General features: G+C 45.0%; 1 protein-coding gene across 2 annotated transcripts in view; it reads right to left on the reverse strand.

The window, feature by feature from the left end:
• The window catches only part of MDGA1 (MAM domain containing glycosylphosphatidylinositol anchor 1), a 254704-nt gene that overhangs the window by 129703 nt on the left and 112394 nt on the right, over positions 1–12607 (reverse strand). For both annotated transcript variants that reach the window (XM_035108147.2, XM_035108146.2), the window contains exons 6-8: positions 5297–5566; positions 3306–3635; positions 850–1143 (exon numbers count right to left, since the gene is read on the reverse strand). In XM_035108147.2, the coding sequence (XP_034964038.2) occupies positions 850–1143; positions 3306–3635; positions 5297–5566 (894 nt within the window). The remainder of the gene's footprint in view (positions 1–849; positions 1144–3305; positions 3636–5296; positions 5567–12607) is intronic.

Here is a 12607-nt window from a genome sequence, read left to right on the forward strand (position 1 = left end):
TCTAGGTTATCTGCTTGCTGACTCATAATAGACCAAAATGTAAAAGGAAGTCTTATTTTTGAAACAGTCCTGAAATTAAAACATCCATGACTTGTGAATGTAAGCAGAGCACATGGTTTTCAGTTTCTCATGTTCATTGTAGTGTGAAAGATGGGCATGAGAAGGTCCACAGAAACAGGGTTAACCCAACTTCCTATCTGGGTTTACAAAATAAATTCCATTCGTATGTTCTCCCTATTTAAGTGAAGTACAGCAAAACTTCACCTAGGTAGTCGTGGTTTTCAAGGGTTTCTGTTTAGAATCTTATTATGGAACAAGAGGGCATCACAAGGCCAACAAGAAAAAAGAAAGTAAGAGTTGCACACCCAGCTGCAAATAAGTCCACAGCAATGCTAGCCAACAATATTAATAAGAAAAGCCACCTGCTCACATCTAGTGCTTAAGTCAGTCATTTGTGACACACCGATGAACCCAAGGAGTAAAAAAAAGAAATGGAGGTGGGAAGAGACAGCAATTCTTTCTTGCCAAAGGAGTCCAAGCAAGGAGATTGCAACTGGCAGACAGCTTCAGTTCCGGAAGAGTTAATTCAATCATTGGTGAAATGATGGAAAGCACATCATTTCACCATAGCGAGGTTCTTTCAAATATGTAGGTTCTTTCAAGTCGTAGTATCTCAATTGCACTCTTCATGCATGTGGATTTTCTTATTCCAAGGGGAAACAGAGAACAACTAGGTCCAACAAGAGATGCTCTTCCTAGAGGCATGCACTTTCACCTCCAAAGCAACTAGAACACTGATGCACACTAGCATAGAAGCAAAGAGCAATGAAATTCTACAGCTGTACTCACACTGTACATTGAGCTGCACCAGGGCTTCCCGGGGTCTAATGTTGAAGCCATTGTACCTGGCTGTCTGGCACTTGTAAGTCCCACTCAGTTCTCGGGTGACTTTCTCCAAATGCAGCTTCCCGTCACTTGTCTCCACTGTCATGGCACCTGAGGGCATCGGAGCCTCCTTATCTACTCTGGACCAAAGGATGGGAGGCTTGGGCTTCCCCCGGACTTCGCACTGCAACTCCGCCCTAGAGCCTTCGCGCACAGTGATGGTGGACTGACCTTTGGGCACCATGATGGATGGAGGCACTAATGGGAGAAGACGACAAGAAAGGACCATTCACACACTGTGCTGCACCTCGCTTGCTTAGCACAACAAAAATCCTTAAGAGTTGGTTAACGGGGTACATTGCAGGAAGGTGGTGGTGATAAAAAATAAAATCCAAATCCTTTGTTAAGGGTCGCTGAAATATGAGCTCCCAGAGGAGCAGAGGTTAAATCCTTTAACCTGACTAAATTATCTAGTAAATGCACACAATTCCTTATTTTACAAATATCTGGCTTTTGCCAGTCATAGGGAAGAGCTTTCCTTGTTCTGCTAGGTTTTGCTCAGGAATCCTCCTTTCCAATTAGTTTGGAAATGTTCTTAAAAATCAATACTTGCTGTACTTACATACTGCTTTCATAGAATCACAGAGTTTGAAGGAACCTTGGAGGTTCCAGATGTTGTTGGATGGACCTCAACTGCCATCAGCAGTAGCCAGCATGGCCAAAGGTCAGGGTTAGTGGGATAGGTAGCCCAGGAACATTCGGGGGTGGGGTGGGGCTACAGATTTCTGACCCCTGCCATCAAGATGAAACTTGGGATTCATCTCTGCTGCCTGAGTCCTCCACCTCTGTAAAAGCCAAGTTTTGCCAAGCCCAGGGATGGAACACCTGAAGATCACCGAAAGAAATCTTTCCTCCTTCTCTAAAATTTCCTTCCTCCAGCTGCCTCTTTCGTTTCCATATGCAGTGTACACTGATGCTTTCATGTGCTAGAGGGCTTGTATTATTCCTCCTTAGATGAAACTCAGAAGTCCTGAAGTCATTTTAACCTACACTGCCCAGTGATGGCTCAGTGTGACCCACGTATAATAGGGCAAGGGAGAGTGTGATTATTTTAATAACACACAAAAGGAGTACATAGCTGCCTTAAGAGTATATTTAGGCTGGCTCCAGCCACCAGCATCTCCAGCGGCAACTTTGTCAGGCAATAAGGAGGTGAATTTTCAATTTGCAGGTCTCCCGTGGGTTGAGGAATCTCATCAGATCCTCTTCTCTACGGTGTGAAGACGGAGCTGCACCCTTCCAGCTCAGCACCGCTGGCACACGCTCACCTGGCAGGAGACAATTTTCTCCAAGGGGAAAACGTGTAAATTACATTTGTGGAGTTTTTAATTAAAGCTGTCTCTCCAGGGCCTCCTACTGTGGTTGGCCATCTTGCTAAGCTGTGGCCTCACATGTGGGATGAAGCCAGAGAGACAGGGAACACAGAACTGCTTCCCTCTTCCTAGCCCACCATTGTGGTCCACTGGCCATGAGAGGAAAGAGCTGCCATTCAATGAAATCATTCAACATTTCTTAAAGAGCACATAAAGGAGAATTTAAGGCCACCTCTTCATTTCCCTGTGTTAGAGAGGAGGACTGCCAAGGATCCTGATATGGAAATTCTTTCAGGAGCACACAGCTCGAATTTCCATAATGTACAAATGATGACATTGGTAGTAAAGATGCTTCAAAATGCCCTGTACTCCACCTACCCAAATACGTTGCCCCTCTCAGCTACAACATTGAGAGATATAACTCCGAGGAAGAATGTAATCAGATTCTCTCTTTTTAGGTCTCTCAGAGCCAACATAGCAAAATCTAGTCTAGTCCAGAAGTCTTCTCCTTGAGATGTTATTGTCCTATACACAACAAAACAACCCCAAAACATGGGGAAGCATCCAGACAGGTGGTACCTCACCTTTTATTTGAAGAAGTACAATCCCAGAAGTGAGGCCACAATTTACCAAGATGATCTTATACAGGAATGTGTACTGCACACATGCTTATTCCACAATGGTGTCACTTAGAAATATGAAATGACTAGACCCACCTGCTACCTTTGGACACAGACTGGGCAGAAAGCCTTCTTTAAGGATCTTTTTAATCAAATTTGGAAAGGGGAGGAAGAAATTTCACTGTGGTGCACTCATCAATCGCAGCTCCTCCTCTGATGGATGACATGTTCATTTGTTTCCGTGTGCCTATGTATGTGCCATGCAATTAAAGCAAATGTACCCGTTTGATTGATTAAACTTTGCACTCCTATTCTCGGGTTGCTTTTTCAAAAATTCCAGCAAAGATTTTGCTAAGGTATATGAAGTTCTTTAACTTAATTCAACCTCCTCAATAGTCCAAGAAGAAGGCCCATGCGGAAGGCTCACCTGTTTCTGAAGAAATGTTCACCTCAACACTGAGGTCAGGAATGGGTGCTCCTTGAAAAGAAGCAACACACAGGTACGTGCCATAGTCAGTGAAGCGTAGGTCAATTATCTCCAGGCTGCTAGTCACTGGAGGAAGTTCTGGATCATTCCTGATGACGACTAGCCGGTCTGAGATCTTGGCCAGCTTCCCATTTTTGTACCAGAAGTAGAAAACCTTCTCTTGGGGGACAGCATCCACATGGCATGAGAGCTTCAGGTCCTGCCCTAGCTGGATGGTCTCGCTCTCTTTGATCACATCAGGAGTGATCTGGAATGTAACATTCCTCATGGCTGTAAGAGACACAAATGCCAAGCTGGTGAATAGTCACTTAATGCAACAGCACCGTGTACCTTCTACGGCAGGGGTGGGGAACTGGATCCAGCCCATGAACCAGACCATAATTCTCACACACCCATGGGCCACCTGCCAAAGCTCAAAGGGTTCAATTTGAGTGCTCAGCAGCTGAGCCCCTGAGAAGCCTGGTTGTAGGCATGATTTACATTCAACTTGCACCTGAAAAAGGGCATAGAGGGTGGGGGAAAAGGACATAGCGGGGTTTGCTGACTATACTGTCCAACTTGATTCCCAATAGGGGACCTCCTTAGTGCAGCTGATTCTAGTGGGGCTCATTGTTAGTAAGCTCCACTTGGAAAGGAACAACTGGGAGCTCCCTTTATAATAATTAATAATAATTTATTATTTATACCCCACCCATCTGGCTGGGTTTCCCCAGCCACTCTGGGTGGCTTCCAACAGAAATATTAAAATACACTAATTTCTTAAGGATTAAAAGTCTCCCTAAACAGGGCTGCCTTCAGATGTCCTCTAAAAGTCTGGTAGTTATTTTTCTTTTTGACATCTGGTGGGAGGGCGTTCCACAGGGCGGGTGCCACTACCGAGAAGGCCCTCTGCCTGCTTCCCTGTAACTTGGCTTCTCGCAGTGAGGGAACCGCCAGAAGGCCCTCGGCACTGGACCTCAGAGTCCGGGCAGAGCGATGGAGGTGGAGACGCTCCTTCAGGTATACTGGACCGAGGCCGTTTAGGGTTTTAAAGGTCAGCACCAACACTTTGAATTGTGTTCGGAAATGGACTGGGAGCCAATGCAGGTCTTTCAAGACCGATGTTATGTGGTCTCGGCAGCTGCTCCCAGTCACCAGTCTAGCTGCCGCATTCTGGATTAATTGTAGTTTCCAGGTCACCTTCAAAGGTAGCCCCACATAGAGTGCATTGCAGTAGTCCAAGCGAGAGATAACTAGAGCATGCACCACTCTGGCGAGACAGTCCGCGGGCAGGTAGGGTCTCGGCCTGTGTACCAGATGGAGCTGATAGACAGCTGCCCTGGACACAGAATTAACCTGTGGCTCCATGGACAGCTCTGAGTCCAAAATGACTCCCAGGCTGCGCACCTTGTCCTTCAGGGGCACAGTTACCCCATTCTGGACCAGGGAGTCCCCCACACCTGCCCGCCCCCCACAAACAGTACTTCTGTCTTGTCATTCAACCTCAATCTTTAAGCTGCAGATTGTTCATTACTCGCCATGTCCTTACTTGTCCACATCTGACATCTCATACGACGAGAGGTGAGGAGGAAGTGGGCATGGTTGGGGGGGAACAGCTTTGTGGGCAAGTTGGAATATGTGCTGGGCCTAATATTGAATGTTAAATTGGTGAAGGGCAGACAATAAATTGAAATAGAATAATATATTTAATATTATTCTCTAGCCCATAGTGCTAGTATTATGTTTAGAAAGTTGAGGTAATTTTAATCTGGTTTAGTATTTTAACTTTTGCAAGATTTTAAGTGTGGTTGTGAATTTTTCTTGATTTTCATTTTGTAACCATTTTGAGTTTGTTTGTTTGTTTGGTTTGGTTTTACAATCAAGCAGTGTGTGTCTGTGTGTGCACTGGGGGTGCAGAGCCAGTCTTCAGCTAAGCCCACTGAAACACGTACATCGCACCAAAAGGTTCACTGTCTTCTTGGCTGGATTCCCCACGTTGTTGATGGCCGTGCAGTTGTAATACCCTGAATCTTCTGCACGGATGCTCCAGATGGTGAGGTTTCCCCTTTGGATAAGACTGTTGCGGGGCATAGGGCCAGGTGAGTGGGACCAGATGACCTGGGGCAAAGGGTCCCCGCCAGTCAATAGACACTGGATGGTGACATTATCTCCCGGGTTCACCACCAAGGTCTCATTGACAGACAACTTCAGGGCTGGTGGAGCTGGAAGAGGGAGAGAGAGAGAGAGAGAGAAGGCAATGGTTAGCTTGCGCCAGCGTAGTTTGCTTTATTTACCAAAGGAGGACACTTGAGTTTTTTCCTCTTGCATTTATAGGGAAAATCTGGGCTGAAAATGACACCTCAGAAGGCAGCACTTCTCAAATATGTGATTCTAAGAATGCAGTTCCATCTTATCTGGATTAAATATGTAGGTATATCTCACCCCCAAAAGATTCAATTATGTTTATGCAATCAGTTTCTAGAACAGGCAGATCACCCTCTTGTAACTGCAGGACAGCTTCCAGCTTCTCTTGTCCTTCCTTAGTAACGTAAGAGGCTGCTGCATCAGGTTAATTGTCCGTCTGGGCCAGAATCCTGTTATCACTGGATGCCTATAGGAATTCCACAACAAGCAGGACCCGAGCACAACAGCACTATTCCCACTTGTGATTTCCAGCAACTGGCATTCAGAGGCATTCATGGAAAGGGCTAGCTGCCGCTCATTGCCTTATCCTCCATGAATTTATCTAATCCTCTTTTAAATCCAGCCAGGTTAGTAGCCATCACTACATCTCAAGGCTACAGCTTCAGGATGGGACCATGATGCTTTCTAGGCAACTGGTGTAGCTTCTACGATTTCCCCTGGTTTGCCCCAGGGTGCTGGACAAGTTCACCCAAGCAAAGCAGGGAAACAAACTTCGGGGGCTTGGAGAAGAATGCCCCCTGCCCACCTCCAAGGAACACTCCTTGCCGGTTCTCAGAAAGCATTCCCCTTTTCCTTTTAACAGGTGCAGCAGCATACGCAGCAGGTCAGCAGCAGAGGCTGAAGATTCCACCCCTGTCCTGAACTTCCATCACAACGATTAGCTGTGCCCCAGGATGGTGGGTCTGGTGGACCATGGGAGATACAGAAATTAGTGTAGCCCTTGAGACAACGGCCATGAAGGAGGGAGAGGGAGGTGAAACCTACTCCTTGCACCATGTGCCTCCACCAGCAACTATCAAAAGGCAAGCGGAAGCCTTTACCAAGGCTACAGGCTGATAAGGTGTACCTCTGGGCACCAGAAATCCTTCCTGTCTAGCTTCTTGGGACGGGCTTAGAAAAGTTATCCCAATTTTTGCTCCAGGAGAAAGCAACAATGGGTAAATCTATCTGTGGGAAGCCCCAGAAATCTCACCCAGCACTATTCCTTAATACAGAATTCCACTGTAGAATTCACACCAATCCAGCAGTGGTTCAGTGTTAAATTACTGCTAGAATATCCAACAGTAATTCACTGCTGGCTTCTCGGGGATGCATGACAGAGACAGTGCAAATGGTTTGTCAAGCAAGTAGCAGTTCTTTTCTGCTGGACAGACAAAGGCCGCACATCAGGTGTATGCTAAACCATGGTTTGGTATTATGAGCAGCAGCTGCCTCTGCTGTCATGCTTTTGCCCTCTCTGGGCGAAGGGAGGACATTAGAAGCATCCGGTCACATTTTGTGGAAAAACAGTCTTTTCCAAATCCCCACATCTCATTTTATTTCTCAAAGCAGACTCCTGTTGCCAAAAGCTTTTTCCTTATGGATTTAATTCCAACAAGCTCAGGCCTTAACAACGAAAGAGCAAAACTCCTTTAGCTTGTTAATACCGCCCCTCCCTCCACCCTAGCAATTGGTGCTAACCTATTTCCTTGCCCTGTGTACATATCAAATACTCAACCCTAACCTCATCCACAAATCCTTGAGCCTTCCCCTTTACAAGGAGTCACATTATGAATGGGCAGCTCCTCTCCTTTAGAATGCTTAACCTCGACCCTTCTGATTAATTCCCCCCTCCCACATCCAGACACAGATCCAAAAGGCATTTCTCTATGTTTTTTTTTCTGTCTAATCTCCCAAAGGCCCTTTAAAGCCCCTTTAAAGCTTGTCAGCGCCATCAGAGACTCCAAACAGAGCTCAGAAAGCACCAGTCAGAGGTACAAAGGCTGAGAGCATGTTTTAAGTAACAATCGTAATAATGCAAAATAAGGTGTTGTTACATATTCATAAAGCTTGATTTAACGACATCATTATTTCTGCCATCTCTTCTCCTTGGACCCTGTGTTAATGAGCTGTGCTGAGACTGCCTTGAATTCCTGAGTTACAGCTCATGCAAACAGAAAGCGAGAGGGTTGTTCTCTCAATAAAGGGGCAGCAACATATATATTTCAGAGCTGCTCTCTTTTTCCACATCCTGACTGATCGTTCTACCTCAGTGCTTCAGAAAGCAGTGCTCCCCATTTACTGGCCAAATATGCAGACAGGTAGGTAGCCGTGTTGGTCTGGATCGAAGTAAAATAAAAAAATTCCTTCAGTAGCACCTTAAAGACCAACTAAGTTTTTATTTTGGTATGAGCTTTCGTGTGCATGCACACTTCTTCAAGAAGTGTGCATGCACACGAAAGCTCATACCAAAATAAAAACTTAGTTGGTCTTTAAGGTGCTACTGAATGAATTTTTTTATTTTACAAATATGCAGATTCACTCATGTGAAGTGCCCCCAATTTCTTTCAACTCACTTAGTACTCAAGGCATTATATTAAAACTGGATGTACCTAGTAGTGAGACAAACATTATCATTTGAGAACCACTCCAAGCTGGGCTCCGGTGGGACCCTGACATATCTGAAGAGTGACGTGAAATGGACATGCACTCACCACCACTGAAACTCCACTCCCAACAGCCAATTTTCTGGAGGAAAGGAGGGAGGGGAATTATGGCTTTCATTCAGTGGCACCTGAGAGGCGCTCCAGCAACGAGCGCATGCAAATCCTGCCCTCTCTGTGTGAGTTTGCAAAGATGCCTCTCATTTTGTTGCTCACAGGTGGGGGAGCAAAATGGGGTGGGGATTAACACACTCCTAGATGTACTCAAATCTAGGATGGGGATGTGTGTGTGAAGATAAAAGTAGGAGAACACAGAAGGCACTGCCTTGTAAATGGTTCACTAATTATTTTGCTTTTAGGTAATTGCCACTGTAGCTGTTCTTTTTGCATTCTGTTTTACCCTGACCCTACTCTTATACATTTTCCCACCACCAAGTGTATAAAAGCCTGCCAATTTAGAATTACCATGTATCTGATGAAGTGGACTGTGGTCTACAAAAGCTTATGCCATATCCAATTTGTTCATTTTTGATGGAGCCAAAAGAGTCTTAGTTGCCTCTGTTGAGGAGGCTCCTGTTTTATACCATACTTGGCCAATGGGGAACTTCACAGTCTCTTTTACTTACAAAGGCCCCTATTTCTTTCTACACAAGAAGAGGGCCCTAAGGCTTGAGTACATAGAATCTTAGGTAGCAGCAGCATTGCTCAGGAAGATTCTCAGGAACCATTGTGGATAACAAACTGGACATGAAGCAACCATGTGGCTTTGCAGTTTGAAAGGCCAACCACACTTTATGTTGTATTAACACAATACTTATGTCAAAGAACAAAGAAGTTATGGTGCCACTCTACAGCACAGCTGAGGTGTTGTGCTTAGTTATTTTGTTTTCCAATCCTGTTAAGCATATTCACCCAGTGCTTTTCCAGCTGCACTGGCTCCCGTTGGAGTACAGGGTCAGATTTAAGGTGCTGGTTTTGACCTTTAAAGCCCTTTACAGCCTAGGACCCTCAAACTTATGGGACTGTCTCTCCTGGTATGCCCTGCGGTGGACCTTAAGGTCCATAAACAGTAACACCTTAGAGGTCCCGGGCCCAAAGGAAATCAGATTAGCCTCAACTAGAACCAGAGCCTTCTCAACATTGGCTCCGACCTGGTGGAATGCTCTGTCTCCAGAGAGCAGGGCCCTGAGGGACCTGATTTTTTTCTGCAGGGCCTGTAAGGCAAAGTTATTCCGCCTGGCTTTTGGCTTGGAGCCAACCTGATCCCCTTCCCCTTTTCCCTTTTCTTTCTGTATGATTTTAATTTTAATTTATTTTTGGTTTTATGTTGTAATTCAATCAGCTGTGTTAGCTGCCCTGAACCCGGCATTGGCTGGGGAGGGTGGGGTATAAATAAATTATTATTACTATTAAAGTTTTTAGATTTTAAAAGATGGTGTGAACTCATATGTCATTGGTCCATGCAATGAGAAAGACGTCCTCAAATCAGCACCACAGAGATAGACCTGGATGACCCTAGGAGAGCTTCAAGGATGCTAAAGAGTCTAGAAAGAAAATTCTTACAGAAGAAGCTGAATGAATAGGATCTGTTTTGCTTGTGGAAAAGAAGATGGTTTTAATGGGGCTTTGAACACATCTGTACCTCATTTGAAATTATGGATGCTTTTTGTTAGGTGTGGTACACAGCACCGTTTCTACGAACTCCTGTTCAGATATGACTTTTCTGAATAGTGATCAGAGGATAATGGACCACTAGAAGAGGCTCACAGATTTATCTTCCAGTTGTGCATTGATTTTACATGTAAACGAAAATGCCCTTCATTTATCAATTTGTATGACACTGAACAACCAGTACCATCTGCATCTTTGCGTATGACAGATGGACATTTGAAGCAAACCTGGAATGTGAGAATATAACTGGTGAGTTACTAATTTTTTTTTTAAAAAAAGCCTTCATAAAGTATAGGGAGAACATCTACCCAAATTCATGACCAAATGATGGCATCTTAAACTGAGCATTTTCTCTTCTCGTTGGCCCCCAGCATCTTTTCATCTTGTATTTTTATGTTGTGATTTTCCTTGCGATCTTCGGATGAAGGTCGGAATACAAATTGAACAAATAATTAAATAATAAATAATCTGTAATAATCACAAGCGTGGGATGACTCCTGCTTTTCGCTGAATTTATAGTTAGTTCTCTTATTTCCCTCATTGCAAATAAAATAATTCTTTCACACCTATGGGCTACAGATAGTCTTCATTTCTGAAAACCAACATGGACCAGGATGCAGTTCATCCTATGGGAAAAGACGTGTGTTGCTGCTCTTGAAGACGCTCCAAGTAGCATTTCCCTCAACATAAAGTGCCCTGCAATGGAGTGGGGGGGGGGAAATGTCTCTGAAGCTCTGGTTTAGACAACAATTCAAAATTAAACTTTTTATTTTATGTCCGTTTCTCAGCCTTAATAGCTAAAATCCTGCTGAGCAACAACATTTTATTTTATCTTTCTCGGTAATGTCAGAAAATGTGACCTGATGGTACCGGTGGTGTCTTGGGGCATCTTGTTTATATGTATGACTGGGAGGGAAAGAGCCTGTAAAACTGCCACCTGCACCTTGTAAAAGTGCCAGCAGCACCTCTTCAGGCAAAAGAGCTCTGGCTAGACAGCGCAAAATCCAAAATCAGCTTTGGGGCCCACCTCCATTCACATCCTTCCCTTGCTAGCGGATGGAGGCTAACAATATGCAGTCATTGCTATGCAGCAGATGAATCTCATTTATTTGTAACCTGTGGCGATTCCTTTTGTTCTCGGCTCAGAAAACTTGCTGGCGAAGTCTGCCGTGGAAAGGGAGGGGAGCAACACAAGCAAGAGTCACTTTCAATTCCCTTTGAAGTCCAATTTGCTGCAGTCTAACTGCGGGAGAATTCCCTGGCGGTGCTGCTTATCCTATCTGAAATCAAGGGGGGAACACAGCGCCCTTAATTTCCTCCACCCTCAGCCACGGTACCTAAAATGCAAGGTTCTGGGCTGACAACAGTCCTGATGCCTCATAATTGTAAAGCCATTAATAAAAGAATACAAGGGTGAAGGGGCAAACTTTTTTTTAGAGTTCAGTCACCCCTTAACAGACTCTCTTTTGTATTCCCAAGCAGGGCAGTAACAGGTGGTTTCCGCGTCCGTGTCCCTCGCCCCCCGGTTATGGAGGAAACACTGATTCTAATGGTTTAGTGAGTGAAAGGATAGAACAAAAAGGTGGTGGTTTCTCTAGATAAATGTATGCTATGAAAAGGAGTCCTGTAGCCTTGAAGTTACAACGTCTGGCCAAGCTTAGCTTGACCCCTTTGAGGAAGAAACTTCTCAGGCGGCTCATTCCCCAGCGAAGTACTCTTACAGCTAGGAAGATCTTTCTAATGTTCTGCTATTAGAGCTGCCTAGGAAGTGCCAGGTTCACAGTTCAATCTCTTAGCCATTACTCTGCACTAGCTTTCCTGGCTTGCTTTCCAAGTCTCTTTCCTGCCTTTCCACTCCCCATCTTTGAAGCACTCCTATGAATCCTTTACTTTTTGTCTTAAGGACAAAAAGTCTAAGGAGTGAACATGATGCCTGGGGGGTCTAACCGTTACTGGGCAGAGTAGTATCATGACTCTCACCTATGTCTTAGATAGGATGCCTTAAAAATATATACATACTGGAATTAGGCTTTTCAACTCTCCGGCTAAAGCATTGCCTCGTTAAGCCATGCTCATTTTGTTATCCAGTATTGCTCCTAAAGTCTTGCTAGCTACCCTAAAACCTTTTGCTAATAATTTATTCCTCAAGAGCCACAGTTCACTGGCAGAACACATGTTTTGCAAATATAAGATCATCCCACAGATAGGGATGGCCAAATATGTCCATTTTGGTTTCTTATGGTTCTCTTCTTAATATAATGAGACCCAAGGTATCATTGGGCTCAGGCTTGGATTGGCAGGCTGTGACAAACAAGGGGGGGAAGAAGAAGAGGGTGAAATTGTGGGGGCAGCGGCGCTGAGAACAGAGGCTGCAGAAAGCAAGTACTCCCTTCTCCCAGAATCTGCAGCTCTGGGTGGAGAGGTGGGAATCCCGCCTTCCCTCTTCTTCCTTCCTGGGGAAGGGACAGCATCAATGGGGTCCAGGGCGTCGGAAGGGGAGGGCACAGCCTGGTTACCCAGGACCATCACTAGTAATAGACCCATCATCTTTGATGCAGTGCACGTGTGTGCCCTTGACATTTCCTCAAGGCACAGGAGTCTCCCAAGGAAGCTTACCTCACCTTTAAAACTTGGCAGGTGAGTGTGCCAATCTATTTAAACAACTCCGTTGCTTCGATTCAGTTCTTAACTCCTTGCCCTGATCTTGGACGCCTTCAAAACGGGCTTCTTCTTCTAGCCCAGCTC

The sequence above is a fragment of the Zootoca vivipara genome, chromosome 3 (genome assembly GCF_963506605.1).
Source record: "Zootoca vivipara chromosome 3, rZooViv1.1, whole genome shotgun sequence".
Lineage (NCBI taxonomy): Eukaryota > Metazoa > Chordata > Lepidosauria > Squamata > Lacertidae > Zootoca > Zootoca vivipara.